Here is a 19,708-nt window from a genome sequence, read left to right as displayed (position 1 = left end):
CCCAGGCCAATTAGAGAGCACAAGAGACGTTAAATCTAAACCGTCAAAATTTGGGGAAAGTTACAGGAATAATGGATGATAAAGAAATAAATCTGGCGGGCGGGGGATTCTAAAATGGTTTAGGCGGCAACCAATTTTCCCTCTTGTGTTTTCGTCAAATTTCAAACTCAAACATCATTACGTAAGTGTATATATTATTATTCGTTTGCTTGCAATGCGTAGGGTTCCGTTCAATTCCATAATTTCATTATTTTGATAGAAGAAGAAGAAGGAGGAGGAGGAGAGAAATGGGAGGAGGGTCAATGAAATCGAACCCAACCAAGGCAAGGAGGAGAGTGGAGGCCACTGAGACCGGGGAGAACTCCCTGTCAACCGTACCACCTTCTCTCGTTCGCGGCAAAGATGGCAGTGCCTTTGCCCGATGGTTGCTACCCTAAACCCCAACACTTGTTTTTCTTTTTTCCTCTACTATATTCTTCAGGGTTTAGGGCCATTCAATTCAATTAATCAACACAAAAATTAATCAGAGGAAAACCCAGAAATACATGGTGTTACTGTTTGGATGACTTTTTGCTTGGGTTGTAAATTTTGTTATTGTTAATCAGATCAGATCCATCCATTAGTATATGAGGTGTGTTGTGTTAGTGTGATTAATTGAGTTAAATGTGGGTGATAATTTGCAGCGAGGAGTGCAACAAGGACGTGCCGGTGGCACTCATCAGCATGCACAGTTGTAGCCTCGATGCCAAAATCAAGCTCAACCTCAGTGCGTTACGTTTGTTTTTCTTTCCTTTTTTTTGCCTTGTTTATTTTGTGTAATTTCTGTTTTACTTTTTGACAAGTGAGACTACCATATCTGATTTCCTTTGTTTGGGAATTGGGATGAATTTCCAGAGGCTCAAGTTGTGGAAAAGCCCCCTGAAGTGAAAAGGAAGCTTCCCGCTGACAGGTAATTACTTCTCATTCTCTGTCTGTTATTTGTCAATCTCGTGTGATTTATGTGTCTATCTATCTATCTTTCTTTCTTTTTTCAATTTGGTATTTATTTGCAGAAAGAGGTCCACCACCACCACTTCACAACCAAAGACGTCAAAGAGAGCCAAGAAGGACAAAGATCCAAATGCACCCAAGCGCCCTCTCACCGCCTTCTTCCTCTTCATGTAAATCTCCTCTCACCTGCTGTTTCTGTTTCTCTTATGTATTATCAATGATTTACAACTACATTATCTGCTGTGTATTTGAATGATGTCTGTTTTGTATGAGATGCTGTTTGAGGTCAATTGTGGATTTTGTATGCTGCAGGGATGATTTCAGGAAATCCTACAAGGAAGCTAATCCTGATTCCAAAGGCGTTAAGATGGTATTTGTTGTTATCAACTTCAGCACTCCGTTACTGTACAATATGCTACGGTTTGATGAGCCTGGGTGACCTCTAATGTTGTAACTTTAAACTGGAGTTTCAGGTTGCAAAGGAGGGTGGTGAGAAGTGGAAGTCTATGACTGATGAGGTTTGTATTTGTATTCATTCTGTATTCTTTTGTGTATGGTTTTGGTCTTGATTTGTTACCTTCAATCTTATCACGTGGACAGGAAATGGTCGTTAGACTTTGTCTGATCCTGTTTTCTTCTTGTTTCTGATGTAAAATGTGTTTAGGAGAAGAAGCCCTACGTGGATAAAGCTGCTGAGCTTAAAGAAGAGTACAAAATAGCACTGGAGAGTGACATTGCAGAAGCTAGGGATGTAAGACTTATTCAGCTTACTTGTTGAATGTGTTAGTATTATTATTGTAGTTCTTATTAAATTCTGGTTTTTTTCTGTGTGGAAATTCAGGGTGAAACACCGGAAGGGGTTTTGGAGAAAGAAGCTTCAGAGAAGGAAGGGGAGGAAGAAATAGCCGATGTTGATGAGTAGTACTAGCGTATTAGTATTAGGATAGCTTCACAAATCTTTTCATATAAAGTTTCATGTTCCTCTCTTTGGAGGGATTGAGTCTAATGCATGTTTCTGGATTCTTGTAAATTCTGAGGCTGTTTGTTTCTGAGCTATCTATGGCTTTTCTGAAACTGGTTATGATATGTATCTTCTTGAATGATTCCCAAGCATCCTTTTTTCTTTCGGTAGACTTGTGAATGCAAATTTAGTAGTTGAGCATTTCAATTCCATGTGTTTTTGTGTTTTAATTGGTTGGTGTATGTTGAAACATAAATTGCCTACTTACATTGAAAAATTGGGTTGATTCATTCTATTTTTTAATCTGCAATCCATCTGAGTTTATTTATGTGTTGATGGGTCTCAATTCTTGTTTCCTTTGCGGGGCACTTTTTGAAGCAAATGATTACGACACAATGTGCTCTGGAATTTGAATGTTTGAGCATAAGCTTAAGGAAGGAAAGAACATGCATTCTCTCCTCGGTATGTAAATAGACAAGGTTTCTTAATTTGAAAGTGATTATAATAAATAGATAATAAGTGACTATCTTTCTTGGATCTTGGCTCTTGCAGGAGATGTCCTATTTGCTGTTTCCTATATGACATGTAATCTCAACGAAAATGCTCATATTTTCTCGAGTCTGAGTCAGCATCTTACTGGCTCATCATATTTGCTTCTTGTTTCTTTCCACTACCCCTGCAAGGTGGCATTGGCTTGCCACATAAGCACAAATTGTGCAGATAAGCAGCTGCAGGGAAAATGTTGAATGGTCTCCCTTGTGGGATCTCTCCGCATAACCTGTTTGCCCTGAAGCTTGCGTGTCTGAGCCCTTCAATCCCTAACAGGCTATTTGGAATCCTTCCTGTGAGCCCATTGATGGACACATCGAGCCATTTCAGTTTCACGACCAACCCCAAACTTGTAGGGATGGTGCCTGTCATCTGGTTCCTTGATATATCAAACCTTTCAAGTTGGGTCAGGTTTGAAACTGAGTTGGGGATGTGCCCGGAAATTTTGTTGCTTCCCAAGTTGAGCAATTTGAGCCTCAGGCCTTCCTTCAACTCTGGAATTCCACCTGAAATTTGATTGTGTGAGACATCCAAAACCTCCAAAAAGCTGCTTGTCCTATCGTTTAAGATTCTTGAGAGAGATCCTGCGAGCTGATTTGAGTGCATGTCAACAGAAGAAATCGTGTCAGGCAATTTGAGTTCTGAAAGATCAGACTTCAATTGGTTGTTGGAGAGATTGAGGCTTTGCAAGCTTGTCACGTTGGTGAGGAGCTTTGAAATACCACCGGTAAATTGATTGTGAGAGAGGTCGATGGAGGTCAAAGAATCAGGCATTGTAAAGGTTGGGAGGGTTCCTCTCAATTGACAGCCAGCAAGATGAACATCTCTGAGTTGTCTGCTTGTGATCCAATATGGAACGCTCTCTAAACTGAGATTGTTGTAAGACAAGTCTATGGACAAGAGAGAAGGAACGCCCCTGGCAAGGGTCTGAGGGAGAGGATCCGAAAACCCGTTCCCGGATAAATTGAGGTACCAAAGGTTGTGTAATGTTGAAATGGATCCCGGAATACATCCTGTAAGTCGATTGGCGCTCAACGAAAGAGTGGTGAGGGATTTGAGTCCGGCAACCTGAACAGGGATGATGCCAGTCAGTTGGTTGTGGTTCAAGGACAGGTCCAAAAGCTTGGACAAGCTGAAGAGGGAAATGGGCATCTGACCAGATAACTGGTTATTGGAGAGGTCAATGTAAGTAAGGTTTTGTAACTGGCGACCTACGAAATCTGGAATGGGGCCGGACAAGGCATTGAAGCTGAGATCAAGGTACTGCAAAGCATGGAAATTTAGAAAAGTGGGTGGGATAGGACCTGTGAGGGAGTTTCTGGCTAAACCTAGTTGGACAAGATGGGGGAGTTGGCCTAGGCTTGGGGGAATGTGGCCGCTGAAACGGTTGCCGCTGAGGGAGAGGCTCTGGAGGGAGGAGAGACGGCCTAAATCGAAAGGAATGGGGCCGGCGAGGGAGTTGTCTTCGAGGGCGAGTTGGGTGAGGTGGATGAGATTGGAGAAGCTCTGAGGAATTGGACCTGTAATTAGTTTCAGGCCACTGATAACGAGTACCTCCAAGAAATTCAAGTTGGCAAGGGAAGGGGAGAGGGTGCCCTTCATGTACTCAGGTCCAGAGGCTGGGCGCTGCAACTGCAAGACAGTAACCCTGCCAGCTGGGTTGCACTCAACACCTTCCCAGCCTCCGGCGCAGCAGTCTCTGCCCGTCCATGAAGACAGCATTTGTGTAGTGTCCTTGAAGATTCTGGATTTGAAGCTGAGAAGGGAGGCTCTATCTGCTTCTGAGCAAACAGCCGGGGATGACGACGACGCTGAGGATGTAGAACACAGCAGGATCGACAAAAACATGAGCAATAACAGGTTGGAATTGGAAATACAAGCCCATGTCCATCGGCATGTCCATGTGAGAAGGAGGACAGGCATTCTCATTTTGGTAGGAGGAGGAGGAGGAGGAGGAGGAGGAGGAGGAGGAGGAGGTCCCAGTCAGTAGTCAGAGCATCAGAAAACAAACACCGTAACTATTTTCCAGTGAAGGTGGGTGGGGATATGATATATGTACTTAAAAGAAAAAAAGTGGAAGCTGGAAAGGAAGCAGCAGCAGGAGAGGCGAGGAGGGTGGAGGACTTTTGCCTTGCTTGCCGTAGACACTTAGACAGCAAGTATTTGATTAATTAATACTTAATAGCTAGCTAGGATGAATGATGAAAAAGATGGAATTAAAAAAAGCGTAAGTGTGTGTGTCTGAAGACTGAGAGAGAGAGAGAGAGAGAGAATAGGCATGTAATAATGTGGTTTGGAGGAGGAGGAGGAGACGTGTCTGAAACTCTCAAGTGTCTGCGTCTCTTATTTATAGTAACCAGAACAAAAGCAAAGAGGTGAGGTCGGCTCTCGGGGGAGTAAATGGAACTTGTCTCTCGCTTCCTCACATGTAATGTAATTTGTAAAAATAAATAAAATTCTGACCGTTTGATGATCACGAGGATCCTCCTCCAGTTTGAACGTTGGAGCGCACTAGATTCAAATTCCGCAGCCAAATCAACCCTACTTTTTTACTTTTAAAAATTAACCCCTATATTCAAAAAGAAAAATAAAATTAACCCCTTATATTTCGCAACGCAACGCTCGTAGCCGTTGCCATCCACAGGTTTCACCTGTCAACACTCAACGCTTGCACAATCTTTTCTTGTGCCAAACAAAAGGCCTATCATTTCTCCGCCCTCCTTTCATTCCACTCCATTTGTAATTAATCGGTGTCAAGTGTGAACTCCTTGAACATCACTAAGTTCTCAGACCCAATCACACGAGCCAATAATTATGCAACACATGTATTTTTGTTTTAAAACTGTATGACTCACTCGATAACACAACATTAACGTAGCATATTATCTATTTTTCTTTTTAAATACAAAGAATACGTGTGTTGCATTATTATTATTATTTATGCCATTTTGAAAGAGAGAACCCTATTTTTCTTGTAACGCTTTCAAAGTCTGTGCTACCCTACTTGTACTTGAATGCATTACAAGATTAGGGTTGATCGATCAGGTTTTCTTTCAATATCAAATCTCAATTAATAATTGCCAACTAAGCTGGAAAAAGAAATTAACCACTCAATTGCAAAACATTTCTAACGGTAGAATCTCTCTTTTAATTAAATAGTATGACAATGACAGTCTTGAATATATCAACATAAATCAAAATTAATTAGAAAATAAAAAGGTTCTGACTACTGATGATGATGATAATAATTAAAAAGAAGATAATTAGATTAACTCCTGAGGCTTGCTTAACTGTTGATTGCTAATGATTATTCACGTTTCCTAATTTGCAAGGAACACTAGTGTTAATATGCCTATCGGTTCCGTATGCGATGCTTGTCAAACTTGGTAAGAAAATGCGTTTGCAGAATTTTTGCAGTTAATGAGACCAATTATTTTGGGTAGCAATTGTTTATATATAATTGTATATGGATAACACCCTATTAGTTTAGTCATGGATATGTATAATTGTATATATGTTGTAATTATGTTAAATATTAGTTGGAAAGAGTTGTTGAACTTTTGGAGCAATTTGTCAAACAATCGTTCTTCAATTTTGACTTATTTTGTTCCTTTTTATCAACTTGTGTGCTCTCTCTTTCTCAATTTTTCAAGGTATCGTATTCAAAATTCATGTTAATATTAGAGAAAATGTTGGAACTTGTTGTTATAAATTAATGCGTTGTGAGATGTTATTGGTATTTCAAAAATATCATCATGAACTAATCAAAAGTTAAAAACATTGTGGATTGTCCTGAAAAATATAGCATTCTTCATCAACCCACTGCGTTCCGTGTTCAAACTTTCTATGTTCCACGTAGTTTAGATGAACTTTTGTCTATAAAAAACAAAAAATATCAAAAGTGAAAAAGAAGAAAGTGAATGATGAAACATGAGCTGGATTAGATAGGTGGCGTTGATTGCGGTAGATTTAAAGGGAAAGGACCAATGGCCCCCTTTCTATATGTTACGGGATGGACAGGCAATGTTGACTCGACGGGATGAATCTTTGCTTGCTTGCCGGTGAACTGGAAAACTAGATTAAGTCGAAGATTCAGGGCTGCAGGCATGGTGATGGACATGGTCTCCTCTCAATCTCTCATTGTAACTTGTAAAGCTTTAAGCTTAAGCATGATACTTGTGTATGCATTTCCAACAAGAAATGTCTAAGTTGACAATGAATTTCGACTGACTGAACTATTCAATGGCAGCTTGCGCATTGCGGTACAGTTCAGTGTCAAAGGGAAAGTTATGGGCTACTCCATGTCTCCCTAATTTGACAGGTCCAGCACTTGCACTTGATGTGGTTGCAGCAGCCTCCTGCTGCTTCGCCATACCAGGATGTGTAGGAACCAAAACTGCCATAAAATTAATTTGTTGAGAGACGAACATGGAAAAAGGTGCATGGACTTTCTTATGCCCCATCTGGCCCAACCCAACTGTTGCCCTATGTCTTGTTTACCCACCGGCCCCCACCCAAAATGTGACAATCCAAAGCACGAGGAAACCCGAAGTGGCGACCAGAAATCACAGAATAGAGAGCTCAGCAGAGTAACACAGCTTGACTCACAGATTAATCAGAGCCTGTGGTATAAGGTGAGAGAGAGTAAATTGAGGGTGACCAGATACAACTCCAAAAAAGTTTGTCAAACAGAGAAAACCAGCTAAAAACTGCCAAATATCACGACGTAGAGTCTTTGCTTAGCAATATATATAACGATTGTATCTGGCTACGTTTCCAAGGTAAGTTTCATCTCAGCACCAAGGATTAAAAAGAATAATAATTGAGATTTCTCCCCACGACATTCCCCCTCACTTTTAATCATATGCTGTAAGATCATATTACTGCCATCAAAGGGCGGGTGCCATTCAAGAGTTCCCTTGTAACACATATCTTCGCAAAAACAAGAATTGTCTACTTGCCCAGTACCCCAAAAACAACAACAGGCCTATGATACATGAGACATTCAAAGCAATAAAGCAATCCTTAGTCCGAAGTAATGGCAATGGCTGGATTATATGGAGTACCATCTCCCCTGTTGAGCAAGACCCTCACTCTCCCTATTTGCACGAGATCGCGTGGATAAGCCTTATCTATCTAAAACAGTCAAACGGAGCACAAAATGCATGTATTACTACAAATCACGCCGACTGCTTGGACCTATATGCATAATTAATTAATGTTTATGATTCAGATGGTCATGCAAATGTAAACCTCAGTAGCAAGCTTTCTCGACACTGATTCGTCTTCCTTGGGCTACAGTTTTCTTTGAATTAATATAAACCGGATTAAACACAACCCATTTATTTATATCCATGTCTCAGATAAGAAAAATCCTGCACGAAATGACACACACACACACAAAGTTAGCCATCACATTGCTTCCTTTCATCTACACAAATTGCTAGTGTAGGAGAATCCAAATATATACTAGTCAACTGATTTGATGTACAAGTAATCCAAAGTCCACAATAATTTACAAAGCCTAGCCCATTTGAATTCTATTTAGATTCTCCTACACTAACACAAATGCACGAAAAACAACGGCAAATCAAAAAGTAAAAAGTAGATACACATTACATTTTCATTCAATATGCCGGTAACTAAGATGAAGATGGATCCCAATTAAAGTTAAATACTCATGGATTAAAATGATCTACAATACACATATGCAACTAAATTCCTGATAAATAAATGGGTAATGCTAAAAAGACTAAATTTGGAGATAAAGTTTTGAAAACTAAAGGACATAAAAGTTAATGATCGGTTTATTACTTAAATGTTGATAAACGTGTTTATTCTTATTAGTGACACATCATTTAGTTTGCAAATTTAGTCTCGCTAGCATTATTCTCAATTAATATCAAAATCAAGGTATGGAACATATCAATTTAGGGTTGGAAAATCACCTTGAAAATTTAGTAGACGGAGAGACCGGAAGAGATGGAAGAGAGAGAAGTGATATGAGAGATGGGAGAGCTAGTCACAGAGAGTTCAGAGGTGAGTCCTTACATATTGCTTATTTAAAAAATGTGGCATTAGGGTCCTCGAAAATAATGTTTGGTTCTGCTGAAATGAATAAATTGCCATCACAAATAGACACGTGGCTAAACAATTAAATAATTTAAAAAATGTGGCATTAGGGTCCTCAAAAATAACTTGAAAGTGTCTTGGTTTTAATTTATTTGAAAGTATCTCTCGGAAAAAAAAATGCTAGGCCAGTTGGGAGTGATGTTGGTTGAAGTTTTCAATTATTTAATTGTTTAGCCACGTGTCTATTTGTGATGGCAATTTATTCATTTCAGCAGAACCAAACCTTATTAAAAAAAAAATAGGTGGATTTATGTAAGGGTGAGAAAAATAATAAGATTTTGCAAAGGGTGTATGTAAAAGTCCTAGTACCATTCTTCAGTTGAAGTTAGGTTTGAATGTGAGGAGATTGCTGATAACTTGGAGGAAATTAGCTAATTGTTTGTTTGTCTTTTGATAAGCTAAAATTTTGAAAGCCACGAATACCCACCTTTGATAATTTAATTCATTCAAATTTCATTTATATTGGTACATCTGGAATGCGATATTATCATACATTCAAACGGAAGGATGAGTCGCATATTGCAGGGGAGGGGAGGGGAGGGGAGGGGAGGGGATGGGAGGCAAGGGGAGGCAAGGGGAGAATGCCAGCCAACTTCCGATCGAATTTCTCACTTTGGAAAATGGTAAATCCATCTTCTCTTTAAATGCTGGGTTCGTGGCAAATGTTTTTTACTTATCAGACCGTCTATCTGAATTACTTGGGTTGCTTTTGATGAAAATACCAATTTGAAACCACTCTAACTCAACCGAAAACAAACATGATAACTTGAGAATGATGGCACCAAACATTATTAGTTATGACTACTTGGCCAGTGTAGGTACCAAACACCAAGAAAAACATCCACACACACTAGTGACTGACTGATACACGTATATATGATGATACGATGGAGCCTCCATCGAGGAGGCACCCTTCATTTAATTATTGAATGTAGATACGCGGTGGCTAAGCTTGGCGATGGCGATGAAGCCTCGACCTATCTGACAAGGCCCAAGTTGAGGATGCCCCAGGAAGTTTGTGGCCAACTTCTCTCCTTTGCCTTCATGAGGAGCACCCTTGCCCAAGCAATCCAACCTTCCCAAGTCATCCGCTTGTCCCAAGCACTCCCCCATTCCAGCATCAGGGTTAGCCCTCTCTCTGCCTCCCTCTCCGCCTCCTCAAACCTTGCTCCTGTCAAATAAACCTGACCCAACACCACATGCGGCTCCCCAATAAAAGGGTTCTTCTCAACACACCTCAACAGCAACTCCTCAGCTCTGTCCTCCTCTCCTTTCTTTCCCTGTTTTTGAGACACATCACAAACAGCTTCCCAGTACAATTCCCTTGCAGCCAATTGCTCTTTCGCATCCAGAACCCTTGTGCATTTGTCAAACACTGGTGGCACCACCAGCTCGATGTCTTCATCTCTACATTTGTCCGTCGCGGCATTCTCTCCTCCTCCACTTCCAGCAGTAGCATTAACAGAACTAATAGTTTTCTTCTCTTGGATAAACATCTCCTCCTCTCTCACTATCAAAGTGTACACTGCAGCCATCCTTGATATGGAATTCATCCAAAGCCCTGGCTTGCCATCGCCTGGCCACAGAGCTCCATAGTTGTTGCCCCTGAACTCGAGGCGACCATCTTTGTTATCCAAGAGCTCGTCCTGGAAACCAAAGAGTTGATCACTGAAATCTGCCATTGTCATCAGGACAAACACTGCAAGTACCCTCCTCGATACCAACACATCTTCCCCAGTCTTTATGTGCTTCACTGTAACCCCATTTGCAGGAACAAGACACTGCACCTTGTTCCTCCAACTCCAATTCGGACTTGCGGCTTCCGATTGGTTCTGCAACTGCTGCAGCGACATCTCTGATTGTTTGAGATGCTCCACGAGCTCTGCGTCGGTGTAGTGGAACAAAAGGTCGTCATGGATGAGAGGCTGTCTGGGGACAATGCAGAACAAGTGAATCAAGCGTTCCGCAGCCTCCCCGACATGGGCGCGAACGACTTCGCGGCCTGTGGAAGGATCAAAGATGGCAAGGTTGACATATGAATTGGAATAAGCGGAGTGAAAGAGGCCGCAGAGGCAGACAGAGTCAGGGGCCTTCCATATCTTGAGAATGCGGTAGATGTCAACCAGGTGTTCGAGAAAGGTGCCGTGCTTATGCCAGCACTCGCCAGCTCCAACTGAGCGCAGGACGGCCACCAGAGAAGGCAGATTTTTGTCAACGGACTCCAGCTCACCCCGGAGGAAGGGGCGGGCCGTGTCCAGGAGGCTTTGGAGGTAGGTGCCGCCATGGCTGCTCTCCGACGACGGTGTTGGTGTCTCGGATGGCATAGATTTGATTGATTATATAAGATTGTGATTATAGCTGGCTGGCGGGGTTTGGTTCTGAAAAGAAATCCACTCAAGCTAAAGGGAAAGGAAAATTACAGAGAGGAGCACAAGAAAATGGTAGACGACAAATGGAGGAGACGTAATCAACTTTTGGTTTAACTTTGGTTGGTCGTCCGTCTATTCTGTTGGGATTGAACCAAGCAAAGAGATAAGATTTTATGGTTGATTTGTTTTGTTTGTTTGTTTGTTACTTCTGATATAGATTCTTCTTTAACAACTTTTCCATGATAAATTGGTTAATTTTTTTTTTTTAAGTTTTCAACTATTTGCATTATTACTATCTGATCGTATTCCTAGCACACTAAAAAAATCTCGTTATGCATGCGTAGTAACACTGAAAAATCTCATTCTACATGCGTAGTCGGGATTTACGCCTTAGCTTTTGTCTATGCAATTTTGATTGTGATATGTATATAGGGAATTGTTATTGGCATTCCAAAATTCTCATTCTACACTCCAAACTTTCTATATTTAGCAAGAAAAATACACTTGTGAGGAGTGTATAATGAGATTTTTGAAGTGTCAATAACATTTCCCATATATATATACATGCCATTTATCTAAAGGATTTCTCATTGTGGTAAAAATATAGACTAATTGTGGGCCCCATCCACATCGAACTTCAACGACCCAAGCAGTATATTTTTTAAGTATTTATTCATAGCTCATGCTTGCAATATATTAACCAAATTCAGAATATTTAAGACATTCAATGGAGTTATGGAAATTAACGAACATTATGTTCTAAAAAACATTAAAATTTTATGGGATGGGATGGGATTGGTAAGGAGGAATGTCTACACTATGAGTCATTTCTATTGGGCTATTACTCACTTTACTACCCTCCTGTATTGTGATTTTCAAACTTTTATCAAGTTTTTTTTGTCCCAATTTTAAAAGACATGAAACTGAAAATTAAAAAACGACATGGTTTTCAAACTTCCTTATGGAAAAAAAAACTTGATGCACTATACTTTGATGGTAAGGGGATAATTACTCTCTGCATTGTAAAGTCGAAACTTTCTAATCAAAAGTGTTCTATTTGAGTTGAGTCGAGTCGAGTGGACTGCACCGACCTAGAATTAGAACCCGAAATAAGGAAATACTCATTTTCTTCTCTTTCCGGACGCCTATTTAGTATTCTACAGGGACGGTCCTATTCTTAGTGAATAAAAAATAATTTAAAATTTCTCAAGGATGAAAATTGAAAACGAAAATAAAAAACTTAAAAATTGAAAATGAAATAGTTATCAAACGCCGCTCCCCTTATTTAACCTTAGGAAACATGTCAGCGTTTTCAATTTGGCTGATTATTTATATCATTTGAAATGCAGAGACAAATAAAACAACTCTGTACATAACGAAACTCTGTCGGATGCGAATTTTGATTCGTCAAGTATAAGGGTTAAAATATGAATCCATTCCTAAAAACAAAAATGTATTCGTAAAATCTAGCTGCTAGAGAATTATTAATTACGATTACTTCAACCTCCACAAGAAATACACGTCAAGAATAAATGTAAGATGCGAACTGAAATGGGACATAGGCGTAAATATTAAATAACAAAAAGCTAGTTGTAATTCGCGCATTGCTGCATAATACACTAGACATGAATTGCAAAACAGGGCAGAAATGAAACATAACGAAATGCGTCGGGCATGGATTAAGAATTGAATAACAATTAGCAACCTAAAAAGTAATACACAACCCATGAATGTAAAATAGTGTAGCAGCCAGACAGACCAGATGGAAAACCTACAGTCAAGCAGAAAGGAGATCCACCCAACAGCGACTGACCGACCGACATATTCAAGTTCTTCTCTGTTCCAGTACTCTCAACAACTATACCAAGACTTAAAATGATTTTACAAATGACGCAGGTAATCACTCCAAATGATCATAAGAAATAAGGTACTCCTGTCCTCGGTCCTCTCATCTGGTTGTTCTCCTCTGTTTCAGTGAAAAACTTCACCTCTCTCTCCTGTTTTAAACGACAAAACACCAACCATCACAAACGCTATGGATTCTACTTGATGTAAAAAATTACAACAAAAAAAGCGCTATTTTCAGGTGTACATGACAACAACCAGACATGGAAATAGACCCATTATGTTAGTAAATGGGTTTAATGGGGTAAGGACCATTATTTGTCCTTTAGTTTCAGGTGTACATGGCAGCAACCAGACATGGAAATAGACCCATTATGTTAGTAAATGGGTTTAATGGGGTAAGGACCATTATTTGTCCTTTAGTTAGTGAGTTATGGACCAATTTTTTGGCCCAATGCCCGTCCCTACTTATCCATTGCACTTTCCAATAAATATAAATATAAATAATGAAATAGCCAAAAACTCTGGGACCAAATGAAGAGAGCAATATAGCACAACTAACACAATAAGCAGTAAATGTCTAAAAAGTATGGCCTCAAAATTAACATGCCCCTAAGTTCTAACTGAATGATTGGATATTAAAAACTGAGCTTCACTTCTCTCCATCACCAAAACAAAAAGCAGCATGGTGCATGGCTTAAAGTTATTCTCATGCAAGTAACATACGAACTTCTTTTTATTTTAGAAGTTGGACGTGTTAATATGGTTGACCGTGAGTTTGTAAACTCTCCAAATTATGCATTGATTTAATTCATTCCTTCTAATGATCCCGAACCAAGTATAGCTACTTCAAAAGTTTATATGTTCAGAGTCTAAAATTGAGAGATTCTAGAAGATGGCAATAGTCATCTCTTGGATGTTGGAAAGTCTCTCAGAACCAAGTGGTTCAGACACTAGAAACAATCAACATTAAATATGCTATGCACATAGTCAAGGTGACAAAAAGATACCTATTTACACATATCATAAAAGTGAGTCTAAAAGTTTCCATTAAGTAAAAGGCAATAGGCAAGCTAGTAATCTTTACCATAGTGTCGTTAAAACTCAAGATAGAAGCTACATTCCCACAGCGATAACAGTAATTTGGTGCAGACCAGACCTGCAAAATTCAAGAACCCAACTACTCAATCAAACTTTTAGAATATTAGGAAAAAAATCAATGAAAGAGGTTCGAACTCTCACAGTTACAAGGCCTTTATCTTGAAACATGTACTTAAGACCTTCTTGAACAAGTTGGTGTGCTCGACAAACCAGATCTAGATTATTTATGTGGTTGAACTGCAGAAAACAAGATTTTTAAGCTTTAGTATGGGTGTGATGTGTGTGTGCGCCCGTGTGTGTGTGTGTAATAGAGAGAGAGAGAGAGAGAGAGAGCAGGGAGTATCCTACTGCTCTCCTACTTGATTAGTAATCAGAACTTATTACCTCAGAAGTGACTCTGGACCCAAACAGCCAACCTGCTCCTCGTGGACTTACTGCCCATGTTTCAATATCTTCAGGATCGCTCCACATGAGATCACAAAATGGCCCCTCATGTGGAATTTCACAATTTCGCTCAACGACCCGTATCTGTTAAACGACAAGGTATGTACAGTGATGATGAACGAAAAGGTATGTACAGTGATGATGATGTTTCATGCAAACGGAAAAGCAAAAATAAACAAAACTTCTTTGAAAGCAAGGTCATAGACATGTAGTTCACAAGGTAAAGCATGAACCCAGTGATCCAGAATCCAACACTAAGGGAATCACTGCTTCTTTCGATCGTTTAACACACATAACTACACAATCTAAAAAATTGTTATTGGATATCCATTCGAAGTGGCTAATGCAGAGTGGCAGCTGCTGCAACATGCATGAAAAACATAAATGCTTACATATATGAACAAAAATAATACAAATCGAAAACGGTTTACCTGATCAATTGTTCGGATGTCAGGAGAAAGTCCACCATGGACACACAGCACCTGGGATGACAATCCACATAAAACATATTTACTATCAAAAAGCACGCAATCAAAGTTACAAATATGCATACGCACAGAGATAGAGATAAGAGATATTTGCATACACGCACACACACACACACATATACATAGACGAGAGGGAAAGAAGGTTACAGTTCCATCTATAATTGCCGATAGCGTCAAATAGTCGAAAACATCTGTACAATACCGCCAGGCATTAGCATTTCCATACTTCCTCTGGCATTCGTCATAAAAGCCATATACCTAGCACCGATAAAAAATAATAATTGAACAAGATTGATCCTACCAACAATGCCAGTAACACAATTTCATTATACTAGGCCTCCATTACATGCCAAAACCAACAAGTCCATTACATTGCAATATTTGAGTATCGTAGGCACCAAGAGTACGCTAAAGTACCTCTGAATACACTAACTGTAATTTCATTTCAGCCACTAAAAGCTTTAACACAATAATATTCAAAAGAACAACATGTAAGCAAAGAAAAACAACATTGAAACCCTTGCTCCCAATTTCAGTATCTAACAAAACTCTAGAGGGTATCGTTAATAATTGTCTGTTCCAAAACACTATACAATCTATATAATATCATACCTGGGTAAGTTGCCTGCTTTCATGATTACCACGTAAAAGGGTAATATTAGCTGGATATCTATAGCCACAAGTAAAAGAAGACAACATTAGCTACGAGAAGAAAAACATAAATATCTCATAAATATTGAGATTGTCAACAAGAGAAGGAAAAAATTAAAGCAATCTAGCATTCAATTCATCGTCTCCTGATGTACATAATAATTAAAGCTGCCTAATTTTTATAGGAACAAAAAAGCATTAAAGGAGATCCATTCCAAGGCTCTTAAGAGAACAAAACTCTAAAAAGCAATGGACAAGATGTCACCGGATCAAAAATCTAGAAAGCTCCAAAATGCACCAGGAACCTAAAAACATAAGCAAAGGAACAGGAGCCACCAATAAACAGCTGCATTCCGATTTAAAACAAAAAAAAAGTACCGCAAAAGAAAAGCCATCCCCAAACTCTTAAGAGATCAAATCCCATACAGATGTTTAGAAGCAAACCCTCTCCCCCAACTAATCCACCTCCTGACCATCACATTGTCAAACATCCTTTCTATTCCTCTCCCTCAAAATTACCAAAAAAATAGCCATCACTGCACATCTTCCCAGACCCATACCCTTCTTCCTCCACCAAAAAAAGCAATGATGATAACCAGAGAGAGAGAAGAGAGAAGAGAGGAGAGAGAGAAGAGAGAAAGAAAAAGGTAGAACGCATACAGCAATTTAGCCTTTCATAACCAAACAGACCAACGTTGGGTACCTTGGTGTAATGCGCTCAACTGTAAGCTATGAAATATGTGAAATATGTGTGCATCTATCTATAGTTATATACTATGATGCACGGATACTTTTGTTTGGTCGCTTATCCCACATCCAATATTTGATCTTGATCGGAAACGATACTTGCCCGATACTCTTGGATACTTGTTGGATATGTTTCATGGTCAATGGACACGACTTTGACTTGATGGATACGCGTATCCCACATTTGGGATACACGTATCCGGCTTTTAGGATAGATTTACATTTTCAAAAAAGATAATGAGGAGGAGAAAATTAATAGGAGACATCTATAATTGAAAGTTGATGAATACAAGGAGCTTCCCTCTAATTAAAACCATGAATACGACTCTCACACTTCTTCTATAGTATATAAAGAGGATTAGATTTCCAACTTTTTTTCTCCAACAACTCAAATGAACTTGAATTTGAATGATGAATTATGTTTTAATTTGTATAATTTTCTTGCTACATATATATATATATATATATATATATGTATATATATATTTGTCGTATCCATAGCATATCGTATCTTAATTTTTAGATATTTTTCAAATCTCCATGTCGTGTCATATCACATCGCTGTATCTGTATCCATGCTTCATAGGTTATATATTATACTCTTCACCAATTTATAACATAAAATGCCATAACTGATAGCTTCCAAGACTCTTTCTTATTACTGAAATTATCCATTTAGTACTGACCCAAATGATAACTAAACCATAGACGACATATCATAGGGCTGCAATGCACATCAAAGGCATAAGGATATGGTGCACAAGTACCAAAACACTAAAGTAGTGTGCATGACTTAAAGTAATCATTTGAAAAGTAATGACCTCATTATTACAACACATTCTTCCAACAAAAGTCTAAAAAATTTGTACCTCGCCTTAAGAAGCAAAAGGATAGTGAAAACTTCAAGGCTATTGTAACCTCGATCAACAAAATCGCCCTGCCAACAAGCCAGGAATAAATTAGCACCCCCAGAAGACAACTAAACGATGTATTAAAGATGACGTGCAGAGATTTTATCAAATTTAATAACAAAAAAATACAAATAATACCATAAATATGTAATTTGTCTCTGGTACATGGCCTCCAGTCTGGAAAAGTTTCATTAGGTCGTGGAACTGGCCATGAATATCACCACAAACTGTGACCGGACTGTTTACAGGTTGCACATTGGACTCCTCAATAAGAATCTCTTTTACCTATGATATAAAAATGACAAACAACGACAATGAAAATTATAAATCTCCTCTAGATAATAAAACCTGAAACTACCACTCATGGGACTATTTATATTTATTCATAAGCAGATCACCATCACCAAATAAAAACATAGACAATTAGAAAAGACCAAAGTCAACAACCTACACAGCCACAGGAATGTTTCTACATTGCACTTTGAAGAATAAAACTGATCCCAACATTTTCAATAACTAGCTTTAATGTGTGCGTGCAAATATTATTGTATGATCCCGTTATAAGTTACCTCCCTCTCAGGACATTTGTGTGGGACCCACTGTTATATGGTGAGACTCACATGATATGAGAGGGAAGTCAGAATTGACAGGCACAAGTGTACGAACTCCAACCGCTGCAGATGTTTATGCATGAGACATTCATATCATCAAATCCAGCACAAAATTTTGAAAAACTTACTATATTTACTGAGAAAATCACAAAGTAACACTAGCCGTCCAAACTAGGTATTTCAGGTGCAGGATTTCGGTAGCCAAAAGCAGTTATCTTTGCCAATCAAGTAATGGACGTGTAATGAAAAAAAGATTGTTGTAAACTATGGTGAGCACGACTAAGAGTGTTGAATAACGATCACTATTGTGTAATGAACTGAACCGTAACATACTCTGATAAGCATGGACAAACCTAGACATATGCAGGTAGGGAGTAGGGAGGGGGGAACCAAAAACAAAATAAAGATGGTTTTTTTTTTCTACTTTTATACAAAGGGGGTATGTATTGAAATTTGAATCTTGAAGCCCATCCGTCTATTAGCTACTCAAGCTCACCAGCTAGTCAAAGGTCGCTTGTGAACAAAATTTGAGTGAACAAGTTACATTCAGTGATCGAATTTTAAAAGGAAACAATATAGAAATCGGATTCCCAAATTGATCGAAAGATCAAACGGATTAGACAAGGCGATTACAAAAACCAATTTGAATTTAACAGCGACCGACCGACTCAGATATGCGTAAAAACGCTAAATGTAGAATTGTAGATAGAGGAAAAAAAGAGATAGAGACTAGAGAGAGAAATACGGACGTATTCGCATAGGAGTTGAAGCTCGTCCTCCAAAAGATGCTGTCCTTCCTTCACCTTTGAGATCCACTGGTCCAAATCCATCTCTTCTTCTTCCTTCTCCTCTCTGTTTAGGGTTTCAGCAACAAACCCAAACGAGAGACGAAACCTACGAAATTACACGAGCTGCGCCTGCGTGAGTTGCCAATTACGCATTTACCAAATAAACGGATGGGATGGGTGGGACCTGTCCTTAAAAATAAAAAATAAAATAAAAAATAATAATAATAACAAAAATTTTGCTACTGTTTATTTTAATAAAAAATCATATTTTTACACTAAAAAATCAATTTTGATACTATTCATTTTACCTTTTATTTTGTCATTTTCGTTAAAATTCAAAGTTTTCAAACCATTTTTATTAGTTTTCTTTTTTAAAAATAAAAAAATGATAAATATCCAAAATGGTCATAAGATTTGCATAATCAATAGAAATTGTCCATGATATTCAAAATCAATAGAAATTGTCCCTGAGATTGTCCACAATCCATAATTTTGGTTCTTCTATTAAAAACTCTTTGGCCAATTTTCAAAGTTTTGTAACTCAATCGATTATTAACCAAATTCGACCCATAATATATCAAAATGAATATAGAAAAGTGTAGAACAAGATTATACCTATTTGGAAGCCTAATGGTTGCCGAAGATGGCCGGAAAATAGCCTGAAAGGTAACTGGTTTGCCTGAAACTAGGTAAACTTTAAACATTCATAACTTCTTCAATACTCAACGAAATCGAGTGATTCAAAAACGAAAATCATATTTCTCAATGAGACGAATATAATGGTACCTTTCTCGACGGCTAAATGGTTGTGTTTTGGCCGGAAAACGGCTCAAAAGTAGCTAACTCGAAAATAGTTAACCACTTTCGAGTCGTTTTCCAACCAAAACAAGGTGAGTTAGCCGTTGAGTTTTCCAGTTTTCTTGTGAACCAGTCACCTTTCAGGCTACTTTTCGGGCATCTCCGGCAAACATTGGGCTTCCAAATAGGTATAATCTTGTTCTACATTTTCCTATCTTCATTTTAATATATTATGGATCGAATTTGGTAAGAATCGATTGAGTTACAAAGCTTGGAAAATTGCTCGAAGGGTTTTTAACGGAAAGACTAAAATCATGGATGGT

General features: G+C 38.7%; 4 protein-coding genes across 5 annotated transcripts; 1 reads left to right on the top strand and 3 right to left on the bottom strand.

The window, feature by feature from the left end:
- The first annotated feature begins 42 nt into the window (after positions 1 to 42).
- LOC103451439 (high mobility group B protein 7-like) lies at positions 43 to 2,181 on the top strand. Of its 2 annotated transcripts, XM_008390840.4 has the most exons (9): positions 43 to 181; positions 260 to 424; positions 684 to 766; positions 895 to 949; positions 1,053 to 1,160; positions 1,303 to 1,360; positions 1,464 to 1,508; positions 1,655 to 1,741; positions 1,832 to 2,181. In XM_008390840.4, exons 2-9 carry the CDS (start codon positions 288 to 290, stop codon positions 1,910 to 1,912), a joined length of 654 nt encoding a protein of 217 aa, XP_008389062.2. In that variant the 5' UTR covers positions 43 to 181; positions 260 to 287; the 3' UTR covers positions 1,913 to 2,181. The 2 variants fall into 2 exon arrangements, with proteins under 2 accessions (XP_008389062.2, XP_070667091.1); XM_070810990.1 differs by lacking the exon at positions 43 to 181 and having other exon boundaries at positions 193 to 424.
- A 168-nt stretch (positions 2,182 to 2,349) lies between these two features.
- LOC103451438 (receptor-like protein 12) lies at positions 2,350 to 4,967 on the bottom strand. The gene has a single exon (XM_070810989.1). The coding sequence runs from the start codon at positions 4,427 to 4,429 to the stop codon at positions 2,585 to 2,587; it is 1,845 nt and encodes a 614-aa protein (XP_070667090.1). The 5' UTR covers positions 4,430 to 4,967; the 3' UTR covers positions 2,350 to 2,584.
- A 4,407-nt stretch (positions 4,968 to 9,374) lies between these two features.
- LOC103451437 (uncharacterized) lies at positions 9,375 to 11,197 on the bottom strand. Its single transcript, XM_008390838.4, has one exon. It carries the CDS (start codon positions 10,954 to 10,956, stop codon positions 9,610 to 9,612), a length of 1,347 nt encoding a protein of 448 aa, XP_008389060.2. The 5' UTR covers positions 10,957 to 11,197; the 3' UTR covers positions 9,375 to 9,609.
- A 1,453-nt stretch (positions 11,198 to 12,650) lies between these two features.
- LOC103451436 (phytochrome-associated serine/threonine-protein phosphatase-like) lies at positions 12,651 to 18,753 on the bottom strand. The gene is made up of 10 exons (XM_008390837.4): positions 18,549 to 18,753; positions 17,327 to 17,473; positions 17,147 to 17,214; positions 15,492 to 15,549; positions 15,027 to 15,137; positions 14,823 to 14,873; positions 14,332 to 14,475; positions 14,089 to 14,184; positions 13,934 to 14,005; positions 12,651 to 12,998 (listed from the first exon to the last, which is right to left on the bottom strand). Exons 1-10 carry the CDS (start codon positions 18,627 to 18,629, stop codon positions 12,915 to 12,917), a joined length of 912 nt encoding a protein of 303 aa, XP_008389059.1. The 5' UTR covers positions 18,630 to 18,753; the 3' UTR covers positions 12,651 to 12,914.
- Positions 18,754 to 19,708: the final 955 nt, after the last annotated feature.

The sequence above is a fragment of the Malus domestica genome, chromosome 13 (genome assembly GCF_042453785.1).
Source record: "Malus domestica chromosome 13, GDT2T_hap1".
NCBI lineage: Eukaryota > Viridiplantae > Streptophyta > Magnoliopsida > Rosales > Rosaceae > Malus > Malus domestica.
The sequence above is the reverse complement of the archived record's forward strand: the minus strand, read 5'-3'. Positions and strand labels throughout refer to the sequence as shown.